The 24,787-nt window shown below is 36.1% G+C and overlaps 4 protein-coding genes, 1 long non-coding RNA gene and 1 other non-coding gene across 6 annotated transcripts; 3 read left to right on the forward strand and 3 right to left on the reverse strand.

Annotated features, from left to right (window-relative positions):
- Positions 1–367: 367 nt before the first annotated feature.
- On the forward strand, positions 368–449 carry TRNAS-GCU. The gene has a single exon. It is a non-coding gene; the product is annotated as a tRNA-Ser (tRNA).
- An 893-nt stretch (positions 450–1,342) lies between these two features.
- On the reverse strand, positions 1,343–6,955 carry LOC106440792 (rho GTPase-activating protein REN1-like). The gene is made up of 23 exons (XM_048763376.1): positions 6,732–6,955; positions 6,506–6,641; positions 6,341–6,379; positions 6,109–6,145; positions 5,678–5,754; positions 5,457–5,527; positions 5,250–5,328; positions 5,002–5,146; positions 4,754–4,870; positions 4,583–4,660; positions 4,456–4,511; positions 4,302–4,371; positions 4,155–4,239; positions 3,795–4,038; positions 3,383–3,613; positions 3,023–3,283; positions 2,877–2,935; positions 2,642–2,702; positions 2,471–2,554; positions 2,272–2,385; positions 2,030–2,199; positions 1,757–1,925; positions 1,343–1,669 (listed from the first exon to the last, which is right to left on the reverse strand). Exons 2-23 carry the CDS (start codon positions 6,596–6,598, stop codon positions 1,343–1,345), a joined length of 2,667 nt encoding a protein of 888 aa, XP_048619333.1. The 5' UTR covers positions 6,599–6,641; positions 6,732–6,955.
- Positions 1,681–2,349, forward strand: LOC125590178. Its single transcript, XR_007326381.1, has 2 exons — positions 1,681–1,904; positions 2,061–2,349. It is a non-coding gene; the product is annotated as an uncharacterized LOC125590178 (long non-coding RNA).
- A 2,352-nt stretch (positions 6,956–9,307) lies between the features above and the next one.
- Positions 9,308–10,813, forward strand: LOC106440790. Its single transcript, XM_013882525.3, has 6 exons — positions 9,308–9,719; positions 9,787–9,877; positions 9,947–10,098; positions 10,165–10,192; positions 10,318–10,426; positions 10,530–10,813. The coding sequence occupies exons 1-6, from the start codon at positions 9,450–9,452 to the stop codon at positions 10,609–10,611; spliced, it is 732 nt and encodes a 243-aa protein (XP_013737979.2). The 5' UTR covers positions 9,308–9,449; the 3' UTR covers positions 10,612–10,813.
- Positions 10,814–11,000: 187 nt separating this feature from the next.
- Positions 11,001–14,881, reverse strand: LOC106350773. The gene is made up of 11 exons (XM_048763382.1): positions 14,165–14,881; positions 13,574–13,798; positions 13,302–13,492; positions 12,983–13,150; positions 12,806–12,911; positions 12,232–12,369; positions 12,031–12,147; positions 11,739–11,942; positions 11,432–11,653; positions 11,264–11,335; positions 11,001–11,188 (listed from the first exon to the last, which is right to left on the reverse strand). The coding sequence occupies exons 1-11, from the start codon at positions 14,429–14,431 to the stop codon at positions 11,063–11,065; spliced, it is 1,836 nt and encodes a 611-aa protein (XP_048619339.1). The 5' UTR covers positions 14,432–14,881; the 3' UTR covers positions 11,001–11,062.
- A 3,831-nt stretch (positions 14,882–18,712) lies between these two features.
- On the reverse strand, positions 18,713–22,247 carry LOC106440787 (glucose-6-phosphate isomerase 1, chloroplastic). The gene is made up of 14 exons (XM_013882521.3): positions 21,572–22,247; positions 21,370–21,486; positions 21,139–21,237; positions 20,972–21,055; positions 20,624–20,767; positions 20,474–20,539; positions 20,325–20,393; positions 20,127–20,234; positions 19,895–19,947; positions 19,659–19,797; positions 19,413–19,569; positions 19,248–19,326; positions 19,105–19,171; positions 18,713–19,023 (listed from the first exon to the last, which is right to left on the reverse strand). The coding sequence occupies exons 1-14, from the start codon at positions 22,094–22,096 to the stop codon at positions 18,889–18,891; spliced, it is 1,842 nt and encodes a 613-aa protein (XP_013737975.2). The 5' UTR covers positions 22,097–22,247; the 3' UTR covers positions 18,713–18,888.
- Between the last annotated feature and the right edge of the window lie 2,540 nt (positions 22,248–24,787).

Here is a 24,787-nt window from a genome sequence, read left to right on the forward strand (position 1 = left end):
TGACGCTTCTTAGAAATTAGATGCACAGGTTAGTGATACGAGAGAGGGATGATGAAGTTACGGTCAACGATGCATGTAGAAACAAATAAAGTGGAATTTAAGCACATCTAAGGTGGTGTTTAAGCAAAGAGTGATACCAAACAACATCCATGAAAACATTTTTAACTCATGAGTCATGTCTATATATATATTTTTTAACATACTAATCTCTTAAATGTCGTCCTTTCCAACAGAGGAATACAGTGAAAAGATTTATTCATTTATTTCAGAGTTCTAAGAAAAATACAGAAGTGAATTGGTCTTCCGACCTAACTAGATAAGCTACGCCGAATGTACTCTAATGTTGTTTATTACCTCTTAAGCAAAAGTCGCTTTGGCCGAGTGGTTAAGGCGTGTGCCTGCTAAGTACATGGGGTTTCCCCGCGAGAGTTCGAATCTCTCAGGCGACGAATGTATTTTTCCACGAAAACTTTTTAGAATAATTAAGAAGCCCAATTATTCTTGTATTAAGCCCAAAAGCAAGCAATCGTCTCAAAACTCTTTTCCATCCCCTCTCTTCATCTTCTCCACACACATCTCTCAGATTCTCTCTACTCCTTCAGCTTTTCATAAAGTTTCCACCTTTACGGCAACAATGGGCGTCAAAAGCTTCGTGGAAGGTGGAGGATCGCCTCTGTAGCCGCCGGCTGCTCAAACTCACTCTCTCGATCTCATCAAAGTTCGCATTCAGCTCTATGGCGAAGCTTCCTCCACCGTCACTCTCCTCCGCCCTTTTCCCTCGGCGTCAATCTCGTCAAAACGGAAGGCGCCGCCGCGCTGTTCTCCGGCGTCTCCGCCACACTTCTCCGGCAGACGCTTTACTCCACCACAAGGATGGGTCTTTACGAGGTGCTGAAGAACAAATGGTAAAGTTAGTGGAGAGCGGCGTGATGAGAGATGGGCTGGGGACTCACGCGGTGTAGGCAAGGGCCTTTCACTGTTGTGCTCTTTGTTACGTTGGAGCAAGTCAAGAAGCTGCTTCGTTATTTTTGATCAATTCCTTTTTATTCTTTAAGATGATTACTAGCATTGATAAGAATGATTACTTATATTGGTTTATTCCTTTTTGTTCAAGCATTGTTGTTTTCATACAGTTCAACTTTTTGTTTCTATACTGATGTCAATGTCACTACCAAGACAATATAACAAGCAAACAGTCAAAAAAACACGAACAAAAAGTGTAGTTTATTTGGTCTTTGAAGCAAAGAGAAGAATGAATAAGGCATATAAATGGAACTGGAGTTAAATGGTAGCTGTACATGTGGGGAAGTTGGGGTTAAAAGCAGCTCTTATAAAGAGATCATCATCTGGACAAGGTCCTAGGTGTAGTGCTGGGTTGGTTTCCTCCTTTGCCTCTGTCCCCTCCGTTGTCTGATCTTCCTCTGTCAAGAACATGCGGGCTTTGGAGTTTGCTGCTCTCTGAATCCTGGTTCTGGTTCGACTTCGACCCTGTTTCTCTTTCAGTTTCCTTCACACTTTGGTTTTGCTCCGAGGATGGACTGGGTTGCCCTGAGCCTTTTCCTTTATCCATGTTTGAGAGTTCGTTGGCGATCTGACTCCGTCTCTCCTTGAGGAAGTTGAGCCGCATTGTCAATTTAGAAAGTGCAGAAGTTGTTGTTGTTGTGTTTCCCTGTTTGTTTTTTTTAGTACTCAGCTCCTAGTTTTTGAACGTTATTTGGTTATAATCTAATGGTATGTTTGTGTTGTTGTTACTTACCTCTCCCTTTGTGCCAGACCTCTTAGACATGCCCGCAAGCTTTGAGGTTTGTTGCGAGCTTTTGCTCCGTGGATCTTGTATCTTCTCTATCTCATTTTCTCTTGCAGACCCTTGCCCATCCTGTAAAACGTTACCAGAGGCTGCTTCGGTATCCTTTTGTTTCTCTTTCCTGTGACAGAGTTTAAATAAGACTATTATTAATTAGCTTTGATAATGATTTAAAGCAAAGGTAGTAAGTAAGATTAAATGTGAAACTTGTTGGTGAATCCTTACATCTTTGCATTGTGCTCTGGACTTCTCCTAGATTCTCTACTGCCACCATGCGGTGAACCAGAGCCTTTAACGTCTTGCTGACCAAGCCTATTCTCAAGATCATCAACCTTATGTTCCAAGTTGACAATATCAGCCTCCGCCTGAGCTACTTCTTGCAGATCTTTCTTCAACTATGAAACAAAAACATATGTTTCAAGTTGAATATGTAATGTTAACACAGGCAGAAAATGAAGGAGAGCAACCTTTTCATCGGTTGTTTCTGGAATAGTTTGATTCCCTTTGGACATGTTAAGTCCTGATTCAAGAGCTGACTTCCTGTCTATCTCTTGCTGCAACTGTTCTTGTAGTCTTTCCACCTTAGAGAAAGAAGGTAAAGCACATTCATATAACTCAAACAACTTGTAGTATATAAGCTAGGATATGGTTTTGTTATAAGCTTACATCATTCTCTAGAGCTTGGCGCCTCACGTACAAGGCCTTCTTCCGTCGCTCCAAACTAGCCTGTAGAACTGCATTGTTCTTAACCTGTTCCAGGAAATAGAAAGGTTGTTACAGGTCACAGACTCGTTACAAGTCACCAAGCAATAATAACTCAAATGGGCTTATCCTGACTTCATCTGCAATTCTGTTTTGTAGCTCTGATTTGGTTGATTCAAGTCTTTCAATGTCAGCACTGCAGAATATAAACATTGTCAGTTCTAAGTATCCATGTAGAGTTAGTAGACCACAATCATTTACAGAATCTATTTTAGTTCCAAACAAGTATAAAGTTCTAACAAGCTCTCCTTTTGAGTTATTGATCTAAACAAAGATGTTAGTCACTAGTAGAGATGATAATGATACTTACTCGTCCTCGTCTACCTCCAGTGTGAAATCAATAGATTCCATAGAAAGGTTCTTCCTCCCCTGAGCACATAAAAGACCAAAGTGCTACTAAACGTGTGGATCCCTTAGGCACTTGGGGATTATAGGAAGAAGAAAAAAGAAACTTACATGGGCACGGCCCCAGAGCCTTTTACTTCCTCCTGGTGCACTTGATAATGTAGTTGATGAGTTCTTATCCTCAGCTTTTGAGACCCCTAACACAGCCTTTACCTGTGCACTATCAGAACCTTTAACCAAAACATTCTCATCCTTTCTTGCATGCTCATGCCGTGGTAGTGAAGACCGTTTAGAGCTGGATAAGAGCTTCTTAGGAACTTTGGGCTGCGTACTTCCTTTTGGGGTGGATTCAGAGCTTGTAATTTCAGTTATCTGCAACATGAACAAAAGTAAATGTCTAATATTCTTGCAAACACAGTCGCCAAGTAAAGATGGCGTGAGAGCCAAGGAAACTAGATTAGTTATTGAGACCTGAATAGAGGGCCGTGCTTTATGGTCATGGGGAGTTTCGGCTGAGGCTTCACTCTCACTGTATGATCTATCAGATTCATTTTCAAAACCCTCTTCCTCATCTGTGTAGTCATCAGATCCCTGTGTGCCGTCATAGTCTTCATCATCATAGTCTCCATCATCTGTTCCCTCCTCCGTTTCACTACCACTCTCTTCTGAGTCAGAGTACAAACCAGCTGACAAGGAACCTTCCTGCAGCCATAGACCATATATGTAGTTAGGTGTCAGTGTCTGAATATAATAAGCACACTGGTATATAAACTAAAATGGTCCTTTTAAAGAGAGGATTACTATGCAGAATGGTAACTTCTCATCAATTATGGCCATGTGACAAAGGAGTGGTTTAAACATAGAGAGTCAAGTAGAATCTTACTCCAAAAATGCTGTCATACTCTTCTAACAATGTGATCACTATAGCCTGAGCATGATTGGCTGCAGCAGCTGCTTGCAGAAGTTGCATAGAACCATCACCGCCCACATCAAAATCATTTTCAATGTTACAGTCCCCAGCCAGAAGAGGTCGAAGTAGTAATGGTGCCATACAAGCTGCAACAGCGTTGGTGTTCATCCGGTTCACATTTTTGTTAGAGGCCACTAGCTGCATCATCATCAGGATTCTTGCAAGAGGAATTAAAAAGTTTTTATTGGATTCAGTCACTGGTGGTTTTTCACATAAACAAGGTTCATCTTTAAACTTTCATTAAGCTAAATTTGAAAATAGATGAGAGACTACCTTTGTAATAGGCGTCTATTTGGTTCAGGGAATGATTCACATATTGCTTCACGCATAGCATTGACTCTATTTCCACGGAGAGTACCTGATGATGTTATGCGTTAGATAACTAGGAATGATTCAAGATGTCTCAATGATAAAACTTACGGCAAGCTTCCAGAAGGGCGTTGCAGCAAGATGCAGGCACTGGAGAGGAAGGCAACTCTCTGAGAAAATACTGCAAAAATCGTTGATGCTATTAGAGATATTTAAGAGCCAGAAAAGACTATAACTCAGCATTGTAGTGACTAGTGGTAGGTACCTTAAGACAATCAGCAATAACATGAGCATCCTCTGTTGGAGAGAACTCGTTTTTCCCTGAACCAAAGTGACTACATATTAAATACTAATTCACAATGCAGTAAATCAAGAAAAATATAAACTCAAACCTTGCTCATATTCACGAATCCGATGTTCAACATCATCAACATCAGCGGCTTGTCTCAAGATTCCTTCTGTATTGACTCCTGCAAGATTAAAGTATTTCCTTTAATGATCACTGTGACTAAAAGATAAAAGGAGTTAAGCAATATGAAAGCATGCATGAAACTAATTAATACCATGATCTTCAACAAATCTAAGTGCCTTTTCCAAGAAAGATGGAGTTCCATCAACATCTTCTAGAGCAAGTAATACTGGTCTTCCAAGTACGGTTGGTCTTGCTGGTGCCTCATCTCCTGTAAAAAATATGAAGAAAATATATCATTGGATGTCACCGGTTATCTAAACTATGCCCTCAAAACAGATCATGTTACTATACATGAGTGTTTTAAGGACTAAAAACCATTGAAATTGTTGACAAACATACTATGTTCATCAACACCGGCAGGGGCATCTGATTGATCATTCCTGAAGATACCATTTTGACCCATAACATGAGAAGCACTAGGTGCTTGTGTCAAAGCGTGTTCTAGAGCAGCTTTCCACTCGTGTAGGTCCTCCATAGTGTCAGCCTGCAAGAAAAGAATCAAATCAAAAAAATGAGATGGACGCAACTGATAGTAGCAAGGTTAAGGAGATAGTAAACAGAAAAGGAAAGAAGAGTTTTGAAGGAACCTTGAGTGTAAAGGCACGTCCATCACGACCATCAGGGAAGAGAACAGTCAACAGCTTTTTATCTGCCTTAACAACCACGCTAAACAAAAATAAAGTCCAAAGTTATATGATGCTAGTAACACCGAACCAGATATTTACATAATACATCAGTTAAAATACTATATAGTAGTAAGAAAACAAGTGATGATTCAAGACAATAAAGCTAACCTGCCTGAACTGTTGAGATCAATTCCCCCAAGGGTTAAATTGACCTCACCTCCTCTCTGTTGGACTGCGCTCTGTAAAAATAAAAATAAAACAGAAACCTACTGAGATACCCATACTCTGTCCCTTTGAGCCCTACCCTAATTTCCGTGTGAGTCAAGTTAAGAAAGACAAACAAAAAACATTTGGCAGAACCCTTCATCATCAGAATATGAAAGTTTTACCGGGTCACTTCGAAAGAAAACCAGTGAAGTACGAGTCAAGATAAACCATCTTTTCTTCCAAGATGTCCACCCAAGCCCTGTGTTTAAGTAAACCTTATGAAACTTATGAACCAAATAAATACAAAATTTGCAGTATAGTTAGCTTAGCACCAATCAAGAACCCTCAAGAAAACTACTCCTAAACTCCTGCTTTTGTAAACAATCGAAGTAGCATAGGTTTGAAAATGAAACGGAAGGAGATGATATTATAGCCTCCACAGTAAGCACAGCATGTATAACCCACCTCACATGATGTAACAGTTATCCCCAGCCGAAACTGGAAACGCTGCACCTTTCTATAAAATAACTCTCATCATAGAATTGTAACACACACACAAAAAAGGAAAGGCTATATGAAGAAAGAATCTCAGTATCCTCAGAAGTAACCAAACCTTTTGAGGATATATATAGCGGTCCACTCTTGAATACCTACAAAAGTAAATACCAGTACCACATTAAGAAAATCACTGAGATATCTAACATAAAAAAATATACTAGTAACAGTAAGGATTGTTTCTTTTCGTTTGCCTTTACATTATTGTGTGTTTACATGAAAAAGTGTAGATTTCAATCCACATGATATGATTATTATATGAATGCTCAAATGTAAGAAAGTAATATTACCGTGTTGCCACCACGGGAACGAGGGTCTGCGTTTCCAGACTGTCCAGGAGGAAAAACACAAGTATTGATCAATATGAGAAACATTGAGCATCTTTAGAAGGAGGAATATTAGGTTTGATCGGATATGAATAATGAAAATCAGAAAAATGAGAGAGAGAGACAGACATGATGTTCCGGGTCTTGTTCATTAGCATTCTGTTGTTGTGGCTGGAATTGAGGAGGCTGTGAAGAAGAAGATTCTCCGTTTCTGTTAGCCATAGTTTTGATATAACGCGAGTGGTCACACCATTGAAATGCAGCACTAAGGCCAAGGAAAAAAAAAAGAAAATAATGAAGATGATGATAATAGCCGATCTCAGATCATAAGAAGCATGAATTCAATAAACAAAACCTTGATTTTTGATCTGGAGAATGAAAGATGATAATAATAATTGTTAAATTTTCTTAAGGGTTAGGAGAGAGAGAGAGAGAGTTGGATTTGATGAGTTCAACGGTGTTTTGAGAGAGAAGAGGTGAAGCGAAAATGTTGGGCGTAAACCGAGGAAGTCTTTTGTTTCATCATTCATTGGGCAGTTGTACACGCCCTCCCTTCTTGGAGGGAAAACATTTCTCATTCTTCTATCTTTTGACCTCTTCTCTTCTCCAACCATTTCTCTCATAAAAATACACATATGTCCACTCTTATAATTTACTCTCTAACCTAGTCTTTATATCAATTACTACATTTTATTAAGTAAGTTTGGGATAATAATTATTTGATTTTGTAATCAGAGCAAAAGGAATAGAAATGACAACCGTAATACACCCTTGCATTGGTGTATCGTGCCGACCACGACCATCCACCACTCTCTCTTTTTACTTTGTGTTAATGGTGACACCTTTGACTATCCCCTATATATTATTTGAGAAACATTGCAACATTTTTTGTAGCCACGTGTCATCACTAGAATGATTCTTAGAATCTTTAGAGAAATAAGTTGGTCCATCTAAATATATAATAAGCTTTTTATTAAACCACAATAAATACATTATTAATGTGCTTCATTATTTCCTTAAATAAGATTACGGAATTGCCTAATGTGGCTAAAGTATATATGATAATTAATGATTTTGAATAATAAAGATTTGATAAAAATAAGTGTGTATTATAATTATATTTGTTTAATTTTAAGCTAATAAAATAAATTAAACAATCATAGTAACCATATAATAAAAATTAAAAAAATTATTTATATATTATATTTTGATTTTTTTTTTAAAACGAGTATAAATCACTAAAACTGTTAAAAGTTTCACATTCAAATTTTGTAATCTATGATTTAAAAATTTTGTTATGACATGATACAAATAATTAAAAAATAATATAAGTTAAAAATCTCATTTAATAAGTATCAAAAATAAAAGATATATAAAAATATGTATCATTTTAAATTAAACTATATACCATATAAAAATACATAAATATCTTAATTTTGAAATTTTTTTTTTTTTTTTTTTTTTGACAGCAATTTTGAAATTTACTTTGAACATTTTTTGATAAAAAATTTGAAAAAAATATTGACAACTTAATTTTGTAAAATATTATAAATTACTTAAGAAATTAATTCCACGGTGAAATTAATTTAGACTTTTTGCTATAACAGATACAAATGATAAAAAAAAATATGAGCAAAAAGCATCATCTAATAAATATTAATATTAAAATATACCATATATATGCTACTATCATTTAAATTTAATTATATATCATATCAAATAGAAAAAATATTTTTTCGATTTATAAATTTATTTATATGTTTGCACCATTTTAATTATATAAGTAGTAGATAATGACTTTTTAATTATTCAATATATATTTATTATTTCATAATATATTGTAAACATATAATATATAAAATAATTTATATATATAATGTTCATCCCGCGCAAGGCGCGGGTCTTAACCTAGTTTATTATATATATACAGACATCTTCCATCTCTTTGATAAAAGCTACGTGGCCCATTCATATAAAACAACTTATCATTTGAATAATGCTGGTGCATGCATGGGGACTCCATTCATTCGTCTACTTTTTTTTTTAATTTGTTTGATCGGTGTTTGTTTCATTATATTATTTCATGCATTATAATCTTTGTTTGTTGGATGTCCGAGCCAGCCAGCATCTATGTCCCGAATGGCCCTTTGGTACTAGGAAAGGATTCAAGAACCAAATTAACTGGATACACCACAAACTTTGCTAACCGTAAATTGCATGAACCTGAAGATTTCACCGGTTAAGCCGTAATGTTATAGTAGCGGCCAGCGGGGAAGGTCATCTCCATCGTTGAATAGAATGGCTATCGCAGTTGGGCCCCAGTTTTTATGATCGACAAAATCACTCTTTGGAGTTAGTTCATATATGAGCTAAACAAAAAGAAAAGAATACTATTGGGCTTAAAAACAAAAGGTATCACACAGGCCTATTCGTAGCTCACAAGTCACAACACTAGATGAGAATCATAAAAAAAAAAAGACAATACTCCGACCAGCTGGTTCGGTCCAGGCTTTGGAGTTTTGGATCAGTTTTCTCGCCGGTGAATCGGTTTAGCTCCCAATGAAACCGGTGTTTTATCTGATTTCGGCTTGTAAACCATACCAAGTTTTCAGTTAGGATAAAATAAAATAAATAGTTTTAATTAAAATGATAATATTAATCTTGCAAAGTAATTAAGCACCCATTGCTTTCTTATTTAGTTTTGATGTTACTAATATATTTAAGGTATGATTGTGGGTTTCAGGCTGGGTAATTATGGTTTGCAGCTGGTTTAAGTCGACGCCAAATTGACTCAATAATTAAATTTCTTAGCGAATGTTTGTTACTCTTATATCTAAATAAGATTCAAGAAGAAGATTCTAATATTCTGACAAATATTAATGTTAGTTGCTTGTTGTCTTACTACATACGACTCTCTTTATCCTTTTTTCTCTTTTTCTTTTCTTTCTTTCCGGCTAAAATAAAACAAATAGTAAGTAGGTCGCGTCTCCCCACAAATAAGACAAGGTTAGAGACGACGAAGAAGAATCAAAATCAATCGTCTTCTCCATTCAGAGAGTTTCCTCTCAATTCCATGGAAATCGAGGTCTCCAGCTCGACTCCTGATGATTCAGTAAACCGCGTCGTCTTAGATAGCATCCGAGTCAAGCGGAAGACGTTGCAGAATCTTCTCGAGGATTGCCAGCGAGCTCTCGAGCTGCTCAATCTCACCGAAACAGGTCCTGCCGGTGATGGAGTCGAAGCCGGTGGCTCCCAGGAGGATAATAATAGCGACTCGCCGGAGAGGGAAGAAGAGTTTTCTTCTTCTTCTTCTTCCGATCAAGGAGATCCTGAAACCGATAAAGTATGCTCCTTTAAATTGATTAAATTTTAAAAATTGCACCTTGATCCCATGTATGATTCTTGTGCAGCTGTATGATCTCATCAAGTCTAGAGTCGAAGGTCATGACTTTCGGGAAAAGATTGAGTTAGCTCAAGTTTCTCTTCTCCAAGATCTTCCTGGTATTAACACTTCATTACTGTTTTGTTTTTGGTACTTACTTATATAGAGGCTGTTGAATTTGGCAGAAGATGGTAGTAGCACTTGGGACGTAGTTAGTGAAGATGATGTATGGGGTGAGGGTGAAACAGAAGATGATTATGTTCTTGTTAGGGAGGAAGATATAGCTGATGGTATTGCGTGTTTTATGGCTACTTATTTATCTTCCCTTAAGCAGACCAAGGTACGTTATGCCCCTGTTCTGTTTCCATGTCTGATCAACTTATTGTGAGTGTTGTTCTTTGTGTAGGATATATCACCTGATCAGCTTCAGAAAGGTAAAATCTTTAACTTCTATCTGTGAATATCTTGCTAAGATGCTAGTGAGAGTGTGACTCTTTTGTCTCTCTCCTTATCAAAGAGTGGTACTAAGAGAGTTTTTGCTTATGAACTGCGATTGTAGCACTTAGCACGATGTTTTCAGTGAAGAAGCGAAAGGGGAAGCTTCGAAAAGCATGGGAAGGAAGTAAAGTTATTTACAACGTTGCATCCTGGAGCGCAACTGCCATAGGGTACAATACATTACACTCTCTTTTAACACATTCAATCATTAGTTTGTTTGTCTGACTGCTTCTAAGTAGTTCTCACCGATCAAATCTGTTCTTTTGGCAACAGGATATATCAAAACCCGATGATCTTGAGTATTGCATCCAAAGCCTTCTGGGTGTCTTGCAAGGCCATATCAAAGCTTGTCTGAAATCTGAATTGGAACACCCATCTCACTCACATTGGTGCTCATAAGTTACCAACAGACTCAACTCAGCAAATGTTTTATATCTTTCTGATTTATCTGTACATATGCTATTTGTTTGTGGCCTCTTCTTCTCTGTGATGTTATCCTCAAACATTCAATGTTAAAGATTAGTTTGATCTCAATTCAATATATGCTTGTTTCTGAAGCCGTCACCATTTGTTTGATCTCAATCTTCTTCACATCACACATAGTTTGGTGTTGTTTAGGTCCCCAACGCAGGGACTTGTTCGCCAGATATTAAATCAGACTTTATTCTCCCTGAATTTAGTCAATTTTGTAAAGAGAGTTTTTGTATTTCACTTCACCAGTCTTGTAATACATTGACATGCTAGTGCTAAAAGGAAATGAGATCCGATCCCTTACAGTTTCGAGCTATAAAGCAATCTTGAGCATTTTAGGCGTTTTCCTTGCAAAGAATCCAGCGAAGCTCCACAATCGATCTCGGAGGCTCCAGGTCTTGCTCTCTCAACGAATCTCCTAGTAGCTTTTGCATCTCTGCTGCAAATGTATCGTCTAACATCTGCGAATATGCACCATTTATTAAGATGAGGTAAAGTCTTTAGTCATGAAATCAAAAGTATAGGGGGGGCCTTACTGAGACAACAACTCTAGGACCCTTATACCAAGCTCTGTTCTCTGTCTTGTTCTCCAAAAAGCTTAGAACAATCTGTCATGGGGGCAAGAGAAGAAGAATCAGCTCTTTCAACACACACACGCCAAACAAAACAAAACTCAGGAGACACTATATATTGAAATAGTTGACCTCTCCCATACGATCCCAGTATCCTCGAGACAATGCGATGAATACATGCGTCGCACAAACCGAATGTAGATTATTCAGTGTGTTGGTGAGCTGCTCCTTCAAGTTATGCATGTCTGATTCTCCAACACTTTCTTTAGAGCAGGCGCAGTGGCTGATGCCCTTAGAGTCCTGAAGAATCTTCTTCAACGTTGTCGCCTTTTGTAGAAAACAATAAAAAAAAAACTATTACAACACGTGCATTTTAATAATGGGATTAGGATCTCAAAACATGCTAAAACCAAACAAGATTAGGAAACATAAGACTCACATTTTGTGCGAGTTTTTCGACAACAGCTTGAAGGTAACTTCGAAACTTGGCTCTGAGCATCACCGTCACCTCAGAAAGACGATCCCCATGAGCTACGTTCCCACCCTCAGGAATGCATGATGAAGACCATGCTTTGAATTGATCCTCTATATTAGACCCTAGAACATCAAGCATTCTCTTCATAGTGTTTAATAAAATTCCCAGCTGCACCAGCAGATAAAATAAACTTTTCAGCAAAACAAAAACAAAACAGATCTTCATTAATTATAAGGAAAAAGGTGTTGGAACTCACCTCATCCGGAACTACATATGGCTTTTTTGGAGGCAAGTTTTCTTTTAGAGGTGATAAGACATTTGCATACTGCTTCTCCAGAGCTTCCACAATTGCTTTTTCAACATCAGCAATGGCCTAAAAGAAACACATTCTATGTTGTAGCTTATATACATGCAATGGAAGAATACACATAAGGCATCGAGGAACCGCTAAACTTACACTCTCCAGGACAAAGATATATTTGGGCCATCTAGAAATGATAACTTGATAGTCTTGAATGGTTTCGTTCAGCCTGGTGTACATTTCATCAACAAATGGGGTTGTTGAATGCTGTGTCCGGACTCCGCCCCATTGTACCTGATTGAATGATAGGTTTTTTTAATGGACACTAAGGAGTCAGTTACTCAATGATGCACCATAAGCTCACAAGGACACACAGATCCAGCAAAAAAATTTGTTACTTCTCTCCACAGTTTTGATTTAGAATTGAAGAAAACCACACAGAGAAGCCAATGCCATATATATATATATATATATATACTCCCTCCATTTCATTAAGTTAGATATTTTAGAAAAAAGAAATGTTTCAGAAAAATAGACTTTTTGTATTTTTTATGAAAAAATTGTGATTTTTTTTTTTAAAATTGACTTTAATGAATTATTATTGGTTAAAAATTATTGAAAATTGAAAATTACAAAAAACGATATATTTATTATAATGATTTAATGTGTTTTTTAAATATGTATGAAAATACTAAAAAATCTATTATTGTGAAAAGGAGGGAGTATATACCTTATCAAGTTTGCATGACTCAAGTAAGGAAAGGCGTCTATCTTGAATCCAAATCATAATATACTGGTGGAACAATTCTTTTGCATCAACACCAGCTTGGATAGGACTGCAAAATGAACATCATTCCAGTCAATAACAAATTGACAATAAAAAATCAAATAATCTAAAATGACCTACCCAATGTTCCAGCTGGAAAGATCACGTTGAAATTCTACAGTTGCAATAACAAGCTCTGCAACTCCTGGTGAAGGACCAGACGGTGGAAATGCAGCAAGGAATGTTCGAAGTCTGTTTCGGAGATCAGTGCTATATATGGATGCTGACAAGTTTGGAAGGTCAATAAAGCTGCATAAAACAAAAATATGACAAACATTGGGCAATCAACACCTGTAGGTAGATGCTACAAGACCTCCTTTCATATCTCAATTATTTGGAAATAGTTGAATAAGACTAGCTTAGCTTAGCTGAACGTAACTTTCTTCACTTGCATACTAACCTGGGAAGTATATATTGATTGTGGATCTCGATATCAGTATAAATCTCATTCTTTACATTCTTGCAGACCATGGTCATTTTCTTGTAAGCAGACGACATTGAAGAAGGATCCCAAAAATTGGGATCATTGTTGTTTGTAACAAACTCATCTGTCTCACCCATATGCATTCTAGATCTCTTCTTTGCTCCTACCTATAAAAATCATTGATGCCAAATAGATGAGAAAAATTAACCAAGAGTAAAGTAAGGCATTTGAGAAGGTGTATGCTTTACCTGGAAGTAATGACAAAGATTACTCTGATCCTTCGGAGACAATATATCATGCAGAAGCATGTACACTTTAACAGCAGGAGCGAGTGCGGGCGCTGGAACTCCTGTTGCAGAACTGACTACATCATTCATTCCAGAGAAAGAAGACTCATCAAGAGATTTGTAGTTCTCAAAGACCAGCTTCAGAATCTGCTCGGTTTGGTTCTTGATTTCATTTAGGATCCAATTCTTTTGAAAGGAAGAAAAAGGAGATTCATAAGCGGTTCAGAAGCAGAAAAAGCATTTATATGACAAGACTACTATGCTTACACACAAAAAAAAAAATCAACAGCAAACAGAAATAACTTGGTATTTTGATGTCTAAAATTTTCAATGTGAGCAACTACGTGAAGTCCTACTCATTGCATGCACAACTATGAATACAATGGTAAACAAACACACAAATATTGCTACTGTGGTGCTATGACTCATGTATTTATGATCAAAGTATATAAGCTCACTTTAGAGTTGAATCCTATTCATTGCTTAACTTGAGACAAGATACACACAAAACAACAAAACGGAAAAAAAATAATAATAGGATTGAGGATCTACCTCTTGATGACTCAAGGTAGCCTTGCCATTTACTTTCATGATAACAGGTGCTAGCAAGTCATGCACCAAATGGAGACAGTCTGAAGTTGGTGTAGCGACATCCATCACATAGGTCAAGTATCTTAATGCAACAAAACACGACAGAGAAAACCGAGTTATAGCATATCCTCCAATGATTAAAAAAAAGAAAGTGCGGTATACGTGAGCTTGGTGTAGACATCTGAAATCCCATAGTAGGAGGCAAATTCTTCCAAAAGCCATTTCCATGAACCATGTAACAACAATTTTCTTTGCTGAAAACACTGCATTTTCAAGGCCTTTTCCAGGACTAGGTCATATGCGACTGTTTCCGCAACGGAACAACCCTACAGGAAGATGAAACAAGCAAATCAATACACCAAAATCTTCTGAGCACTATACAATGAGTTTTATATATATATATATATATATATGTGTGTGTTCATACACATACTTAAAACAGAAGATGGATTTTGTCAATAAATTTGAGGAACGTTTCATTAATTGAACATAGAGAGGAGCAGAATGTACTTTCATAAGCTCTTTTACAACCATGAAGCTCCCATGTTGTAATAAAATTAACAACTATTATAAAATGATTTTTTCTGATAATTAACAACTATTATAAAATGATTTTTTCTGACTAAAATTATCTAGTTACTATCAACAAGAGAAGAGGTAGTCTCTCAGTCTGTTACAGAGAGATGCCAATCCACTTAATTAGAGGAAGCAAACAAAAAGAGAGATCATCACAGATACCAAATAAAATGAGAGAGAGAGGTAGCTAACACACCTTCAATTGGCTATTATCATCAGAACTTGCTGAATAGTCAAAATGGATCTGGATTTTTCCCACAAGTTGATGTCCCGGCTCACGAAATACAGACTCCCAGGAAAGTGAATAAGCCTGTATGCATTCTTCATTAGAAACATTTGAAACGTACTAACAAATGAAAAAGGTACGTACGTAAAATGACTCACGGAAACTTCAGTAGCTTTAGCTAGCGGGACAAGCGCACGCCCAAATTCCTTCCCGTTTGATTCAAATATTTCAACTATCAGATCATCTTCATGACTATCAGGAAAGCTGTTGAAATTCCATGTAACTGTGTCAGACACCACATAGATGGAAATGGAAGAGAGGAAAGAATGTCAAATATATAACATACAAAACATGGCCTTCTTCATCGGATCCGGATTTCATGATAACGGCAGCGTCATCTACAGTTGAGCTTTTCAATCTTAACCTACACAAGTGTTTCTCTGAATGGCAGAGTCAAATGGATTAGCCCATATCTATGAACGTCATCTCACCAAAAAAAAAAACATAAAGCAGTGAAATGGCGAAACATGGAACTACATCTTCCTCACCTCGCCCACACATACTGTATATATATAAGACATATGCTAAGTAAGAGAAAATAACCTTTTGCACGAAGATTGATCTTCTTTAGAGCCCGCCATTTAGAAGATATACGTGTTGCGATATTGGAAAAGTGAACCCGCAGTTTCTCAATCTTTTTCAGCGATGGCTCTACATATAATATACCATTACCCGTTGGAGCTGCATCCAAATCTGTTTTAACATGCCATACTGCAGAAGTAGACAAGTTCATTTTTTTTTTCTATTGGTTATAGGAGGGCAGCCAAATAAGAGCAGATGGAACATGGAATAAAATTTTACTTTGAACTATCATTTTGCCAATGTTTTTCTTGGGTTTTGGTGCAACTCCCTCGTGCGGAGCTTGTGAAGATTGACTCACCAGCATTTCCTCCTCCGATAGCGAAAGGTGTTCCTTCACCCTGTATTCAGTTTCAACCCCCAAAAACATCTGTTACTCAATGATTACTTTTGAGGCATGTGGATGAAAACATATAATTTGACTTTCAGTTTTGTATAAAGAAATATAAAATATTTACACTTCAATAATAAACTCACCCGAATGCTTCTCGTAGAAGAGCACATTCGTTTTCCAGAAACATGCGAGCCTCCATGCAACCCTTTTCCCTCGCATGAAGGCAAAGTCGCACACATGCATCGTAGGAAACCACTGCATGCGATGTGCCACGAGCGCTACTGTATCAAGGTACATAAGAAATAGAAGGCTCAATCCAACTTGTTTACAAAACTGACTGAAGATAACTATTAGAGATGTATTGGGTGTAAGATGCGTATCTCCCTAGAGACCCCGAAGACTAAAAGAAAAGATTTGAAGAGCAAGATAATCTCAAAATATTATTAACATATTTACTTTAAGTGTTTAGGAAAATTAACATTATTTAGTATTAGTATTATGTTAATGTTATTGCTATATATATGTGTCTTGTATTTTTTTTATCAAACACAACACAATAATATTTATATTCTACTCCTTCCGTTTATTAAAGATGGATGTTTTGATGTTTTCACACATATTAAGAAAACATATTAATCATCCATCGTTTTTTGAACTTATCAAATTCCAATGTTTTTAACCAATAGTCTTTCAATAAATTCAATTAATTTTATTGAAATTTGCAATTTTTGTATAAAAAACATAAAAAATCTATCTTTGTAAAACAAATTTTTTCTCTAAAACTTTTATCTTAATGAAACGGAGGGAGTATTATATTTTACATGGTATCAGAAGCTTCTGACACTTGAATACTTGCTGGTTTAGTTTCTCCAGATTCCTCTACTGCCCAGGAAATTGGAGGGGCACTCGGAATATAGCCTACTTCTTCAGAAGAGAACTTTTCATCATTAAGCTCCTGTAATATGAACTAAGATTATGAGAAGATCAGTAAAGAAAAAAAATCACATCCTTGTTGTTCCACACATCACTAGGGATCTGGTGACCTGTACAGAAGCTGAGGATGATACGTTGCCGTTATGGGCCTTGGGAGCAGGCGAATCTGATACTCTGCTGGAGACCATGGTGTGAGTTTGAGTTGCTAAACTGAACAAACGAACGTCTTGCTTAAGAGGAGATTCCTCAGGGAGTCAGTCACAGATCACGCAGTGGAGGAGACGAAGGAAGCTTAATCAAAAAGCTTTCACTGAGGAGCGAGGGAGAGAAACGAAGGTCAAATTACACTTTTGTTTGCTTTTTTTATTTATGAAGTCAAAATAACCAAATTAGAAGTCAAAGTAACCAAATTAGATTTCTTAAACATGGTAACTTTGTTTTGTCAACCATAAAAATGTGATTAATAATTATATTTTCATTTATCGTTTTAATTAAGAGAAACTATTTATTTAATATATATTAAAATTTTGCACATAATATCATTGAAATTTTGTTTTCATCAATTTTTTTTCTTTTAAATACGATTTTTCTTTACAAAAATAATAATCTTCATAAACGTGTACTATGTCTTCGTGAATTTGTAAAAAAAAAATCTAAATTAATGAATGTCTTCATAAACGTTAAAATATAAACTTGTATGTATATTAAAGTTCTTTCTAAATGTATATAGCATTTTCATGAATTTAACTTATCTGCATATTTATAAAGATATTATTCAAAATTTACAAAGATATTTTCAAAATTTGTAGCATATTTTATAAAATTTAGGTATCAAATTCAATAATTTCTACAGTAAACTTTAGGAAGATGCTATATATATTTCTTGGAATATATTTGTTAATATACATATAATTCTAGTTTAGTAAAGATTTCATAAATATATATTTATGATGGTGATCATAAATACAAATTAAGAATGTATTTTTGAAATCATGTTTCTGAATATTTTCTAAATTATATAAAGATATTATACTTATTATGGAATATCTTTATAAACTCAAATTAAGATAGATATCATACACATTCAAGAATGTCTTACTAACTTTTTTCAATTATCTTTTTTTAGAAGCAAAAATTGAAAAATTACTTTGAAAAAAACGGTTTTATGAAAGAAAATTTTAGAATATTTTTAAAATATTTATTTATTTTTATATATCTGAACAAAAGTATAATTATCATTTTATGAAACTTAATTTGATCATTTGATTAGTTTGAAAACGATAACTTGTTTTGGGTTATTTGAAATCATTTCTCCACTTTTAGTTCTTTTTTTTTTTTTTTTTTTTTTTTTTTTGTAACACTCCACTTTTAGTTCTCTTTTTAATTTTCAAAATATAGAGAATTCTTCTTTTTTCTGTTAAGGTTTTGGTAGTTTTTTTTAATCAAAAAAAAAAGACTACCAAAACTCTGGCGAAAGCAGATGATTTTCAAAAGAAAAACGACTATTCAGCAATATCTTTATACAAAAAGTGGTGTTCAAAAATGGGAAAAAAAAACTGAAGCAACGTTATATTTTGATGTATGTTGTTATGTTAGCTGAAACTAGATGGTGGTGGGGACAAATCGACTTGTGTCTTGTGTTTTCTTACGGAAGATGCTACAAACATGTAACGATTCACTTTGCTTGAGTTGCAATACTCATTACCATTTAACCACACGGAGAGATTTGTTGAGCATCCCTGACATAACTCTGTTTAGTTTGTTTATAGAGAGAATCAACGGAAGAACATCTAGAAACGTGTTGAGATCTAAACAAGTGATCGATTGATGAAGCCTGCAATGTTTTCAGTACACAAGTGTTTCCTGCTCTTATTGCAATCTTTTATTAATATTTCAAAATCATAGACGTTGCAGAAATAAATAAGCAAAACAACAGAACAGAGATTGAGACTCATTTGTGCGTTTGAGAAAGTTTTATTATGCGTACATGTCATCCACATTGCACTCGCCAAGGTACACTTTAACACTCCTTGGCGACCCGCAGCTACCTTCAGCTATCAGAACTCTGTCGTTTGCAGACATGTGAGCTATGATCTTGTATATCATCTCAATCTGCAAATTTCAAAACATACAACTTCTTGATCATGTCCCTGCGAAAAGTTACAAAAGATACAAAGGATTTAAACACGTTACTTCTTCAGGAGCATGGCAACGATCAGCTATCTCATCCAGTGTCAATGGCTCTACCGGATCTTTACAACTACAGGCAGAGAAAGAAGGATTAGTATCTAACTCTGGTCTCTCCTGATAAGAAGCACACATGGTCTAATTCTTACCTGGCTTCATTAAGAACTGACAATACACGCTTTTGAAGTGCAAGCACTTCAGCTGCCGCCTTCTTCCCGGCTTCCACACCTGAACTCGTTGTTGTTTTATAAGATTCAGTACACAAACTTAAGCTGGCAAATCACAAAACATAGATTTGGTCGGAATATCTATACCAGGTTGGTGGTAAGCATTAATATTGACAAGTGAGGCATACAACCCAACCGCTCTTTCATAGAGAGCTATAATAGCCCCAACAGATCTTGGTGTCACTTCCTCGATGGTAACACTAATGGACTCTCTACCGTTTGCATATAAAGCAGATCTAGTTCCCTGCAAACAAATACAAACCAGCTCATCAGAGGGGAAGATCATCCAAATACAGTGTGTGTAAAAGTGTAAATATCGTTCTTGAATCAGACCTGAAGCATCCCAAAGAGGTAGTCTCCACAAGTGACACCTGGCTCAAGCTCCCAATCATGACCTGGAGGTCTGTCACGTAGCACCTCTATGAAGGTTGCAAAGAAGTTGGGCACACCCTCCCTCAGTTGTTGAATGTAGCTATAATGAAATTCAACAAATTAGATACTGTTGCATAAGGAGATCCATTACTGCTTTGTCTTGACTAGGAGAACTATATGAATAAAAGGAAACTCACGCGTGCTGATCTGTGCTTCCTTTGTTTCCATATACAGTTAACCCTTGATTAACCTGCAAATTTCAAATCATTGTTCCTTGGGTGAAAACTCAACTCAGTCATGTGCACAAGTGACTAAGTAAGTAATCAAGATCTAATGGTTTACAGCTATATACAGATCTTAGGACATTTTAATGCTCATGAACTCTCACTTGGGGTGCTGAGGTCTATATTGAAGAAAGAGAATGCTTACAGTGTTACCGTCAAGATCAAACTCCTTTCCTAGTGATTCCATGACCAACTGCTGCAGATACCGGCTAAACAGCAATAAGCTATCCTTGTAAGGAAGGATCACCATATCCTGAAAAAGAAAGTGGGTACAAAAGGTCAATAAGAAACTCAATCTCCTTGCTAGTCTTAGACACTCTTGAAAGAAGTTGAGGAAAATTACTTTGGAACCAACGCCATCAGAAGCCCAGTACCAACACATTGCTAAGAGCGCTGCAGGATTATTCTTGAGCTGAAATAAAATTACCCTGGTGAGTAGATTCATCTTCAACAAAACAAGAACGAAGGAGTTCATGCACAAGTAAGACTTACCGAAGTTGTCCTAGTAGCCTCATCCATTATTGCAGCACCAGTAAGCATCTCTCTAATATCAATTCCCTATACGATAACAGTGCGTTAAATACACAAAAAAAAACTAATGATCCTACTACTACGTTTAAGCATATATGTATCAGTACTTACCTGAAGTGCAGCTGGAAGGAGACCAACTGCAGACATAACTGATGTTCTTCCACCCACCCAGTCGTACATAGGAAACCTAGCTAACCAACCTTCAATTCTCGCCGTGTTATCCAGCAACGAGTTTTCTTGTGTTATTGCAACACCCTGCATAAGCATTATATCTGCTGAGGAACTAGAGTTGGGCAGAAGTTGAAGCTAAATCATATGCAATATATCTGAAGGTGTCTAAAGATCCATGAGAACCCGATTTTTTGATGAGACAACTTCTTATTTAAGATATTTTCCAACTGCGTAGCCATGTTCCAAGAGACATGGATCTCAGCAAAAACAAAAACCTGAGATCAAAACCTGTTTTGCGAAGTTCAGACCAGCTTCTCGGAACGCCTTCTGTACTTCCAGTAGTCCATTTCTAGTTTCAGGAGTGCCTCCACTCTAAGAAACACATAAGAAACTTAGTCATACTCGCCAAAGCGTCACGTAAACAGCTAGTGCACACTGCTGAATAAAGTACACACCTTTGAGATGACAATTACTAAAGTTGAAGCAAGCTCTGGCCCAAGTTGTGCAATCTGATGATCTATTCCAGCAGGGTCGGTGTTGTCAATGAATCTTATCTATCAACAGTCAAAAGTAAAAAACAGTCTTAAAGAGCAATGGAGAAAGAAAGAAAGAAGCAAGCTTTCAAATATAGTACCCAACAAGTTTGAATCTCTCAATCAAAAAAGAGTAAGAACAGTGTTCAATACCTTCAATGGAGGATTATCAGGAGCCAAGGCCTCAGCAACAAACTGAGGACCAAGAGCAGAACCACCAATCCCCACAGAAAGAATCTGAGTAAAACGAGGAGAAGACGGTGGCTTGATCTGCAATGTACAAACCAAAACTGATTCTAAATAGCAAAAGCAAAAACAAGACTCAAACAAATGTGAGATCAAACAAACACCAAACCTTGCCAGCAATTATATCGTCAGCGAAACTACAGATCGAGTCAAGAGTGTTCTCAATCAACGTCTTCAAAGTAGGCTTTGGGACAAGACTAGAGTTCCTAAGCCAGTAGTGTCCAACCATCCTCCCTTCGTCTGGATTCGCTATAGACCCTTTCTCAAGCTCGTCCATGGCCTTGAACGCGGCTTTGAACCTATGCTCCATGTCGACCACAAACTCATCGGTGAATCCGACGCGGCTGACGTCGAGATACAGCCCGAGGTCCTTCTGCTGGTACAGCCAATCTAGGTACCGCTTCCAGAGCGCATCTGGATCTTTGATAAGCTCCTTCTTGGCGGCGGTGGCGGCGTCCGTGTGAGAAATGTCGGAGCGAGAAGCGGAGAGAGTCAACGGTAGGTGGGTGGGTTTGGAGGTGTGTGGGAAAGAGAAGGAGTCTCCTCCTCTTGTCGGCGGCGCCGACAATGCTTTGACGGAGAGGGTTTTGGACGGTTTGAGAGAGGAAGAGAAGAGGCCTGAGAGAGAGGCCATGCTTTGGGGACAGCGATGTTTACGAGAGAAGAGTGAGAGAAGAGGTTTTTATTCAGACAGGGTATCTTTTTGTGTGTGTTTGTGACTCTTTTGATATTTGGAGGAACCAATGAACAGAGGTGGTCGAGAAAGAGTTTTGTCCTTTGGTGGAAGTGAACGGTTCTGCTTAGATTACGATTTAAGGAGCTAACTAGATATTGACCCGCGTTTCAACGCGGTTATATTTTTTTTCATTTTAGTTATAAAATCGATAATCAAAATTATTGTTAATTCAAAATATTAGATTAGATATTTGCTTGTTTGGATTTGTGTCACTATTGCGGAAACATTTATGGCTGAGAAATTTAGTCTAAACCGATGGATCATGTCCTGTTTGACTTGCGGATCGATTTATTTTAAAAATATGAATTGCGAGTGCGGTTAAAATTATTTTAGGCGGGACATGTACCACCAACCCGCAAATTTCTAAAAATATTTTCGTTGAAATATATTAAATATTACAAATATTTATATTATTTTGATTTTAAATATATTAGTTAAATAATTTTAAGCTAAATAATTAAAATATATATTTTATATTTAATAATACTGGCAGATCCTGCTGGTTACCAACATTTTTTTGCGGGTTATGCGGTTACAAATTTGTTACTTTGCAAATTACGCGGATCAAGTTTTATCCTCAACCCATTCCTAAGATCAATCTTACCCGATTTTGTAACAATCATTATATATGTTGATAATTAAGATTTATTGTAACGAATATATAATCTATTCTTTTAATTTAGGTTTCATAGCCTTTACAAATATCCATAAATGAATAAGCTTCAGATGATTTTTTTAATTTGAACGTTTGAGGTGTTGTTGTGAACTTGTGATTAGAAAAATGCAATCGAGCGTTGTCTATATATAATGGGGGTGATTGGTTGGGCTGTAGAAAGTGACTTTAGCTTTAATTTTCATCTACAACCTTAAATACTACCAATCATGCTTTATCTTGGTTTTTAAAGCTACAACCAAAAAATTAAAACTACAGCAAAAACACACAAAAAATGGCTGTAAACATCTTATTTTCTAAAGCCCCATTTTTTTAGCTGTAGAAAATTTTAAAGCTACATCATTTAAAGCTAAATCAAAAATCCTACAGACAAAATATTAAAGTAAATTTTCTACAATTACAACCCAACCAATCACCCCCAATGTTTATGGTTAGGTTTGCTGTAGCTTAAGGATTCCTTATTATGTGGGATAATATTTTGTAATCTTCGAGGCTATCATCGAATTCTAATTGTTTTTTAAATAGTTTGCTATTAATTATTAGTAAATAGATTGTTATCTTCGAGGCTATTTTTAAGTCTAACAAAGAATCAATCAACTTAGATTCAGTTAACATATAGCACAAAAATAAGGCGTAAAAAGAGTTAGCGTATCTAGTCTGTTATAGAAGCAAAGAGGAACCAAACATATACATGTTCTTTGTGTGCTGATATGATGTCGATAAGAAAAAAATATAAATAAACTTAGAGCAAAGTTTCATCTATAGTAAAAGAGGTCCAAGTGAGAGTTATTGTATGTGCTAATAAATTAAAAAAAATACAATCGGTCTACTTTAATTTTAATAGAACATAATTCGTTTGGTTTACTTATAATAGAGTAGATTGTTGGTTTAATTTAAGTTGTCCGGTTTTAATGTAATAATAGTGTCTAATATAATTATATTGTAACTAACTCAGATATGGTCCAAAAATTAAGTAATATAGTAACAAACTTGAAACAGTCCAAAACTTAAATGACAACTTTAATGGTAGATAAATTTAGGACTCTATTTTAATAGAGTAGATGCTATACGACTATACCAATGCTCCAATATCTATCTTTACCTTTGGCATCATATTCTATTTTGACATATGGCCCGCCATTTAGAATATTTGGTAATAAACTAACGCTTGAGTTCCACTTAAAACAAAAATTGTGGAGGTGGTGGTTGTAGTAGACCAATGATTTGTGATTTTCTATTTGGTATTGATATTTTTTGTGAATGTGACCTATGGTTGATTAGTAGAGTCAAGGTTCCCTGGAAAACTTTAGCATTGTAAAACCGTTTGTCCCCCAATTATATTACCATGTCAAGAAATCGATTTATCGATATGAAGAGTACTTAAAGATCTATGGGGAATAGTAGTTAAACAAGCGTGAAGAGATTCATAAGTGGGTTTGAGAATAGGATTTGAGATTTCGGATTTTCAAATCGGTTCTGGAAAATATCTGATAATGGATATAGAAAAATTATATTCATATAGGATCCAATAGACTTTCGGACCAAACCGAGTCAGTTCCAGTTTCGGGTTGGTTGATAATTACTTTTTAATGACAATTACTTTCTAATAAAAATAATATATATATTTATAATGTGCAAAAAAAACAAATTACAAACAAATTGATGTGGTCAAGTGAAATGAATTACAAATAATGTGAAAAGAATTACAGATGAGTAATCTGGTATCTTAAATAAGTTATGGTTTAAACATGTATCTGATCGGTTTGAGTAAGATACACGAGTATTCATTACAATACATATCAGATAAACAGACTAGGTGAGAGTAGGGTGGATGAGTTCCAAGCCGAGATCAAAGTGCTATAATGTCTAACTTGAAGAGGTAATGCGGACTCACCCTTTATTTGATTTTGGAGTAG

The sequence above is a fragment of the Brassica napus genome, chromosome A3 (assembly GCF_020379485.1).
Source record: "Brassica napus cultivar Da-Ae chromosome A3, Da-Ae, whole genome shotgun sequence".
Taxonomy (NCBI): Eukaryota; Viridiplantae; Streptophyta; class Magnoliopsida; order Brassicales; family Brassicaceae; genus Brassica; species Brassica napus.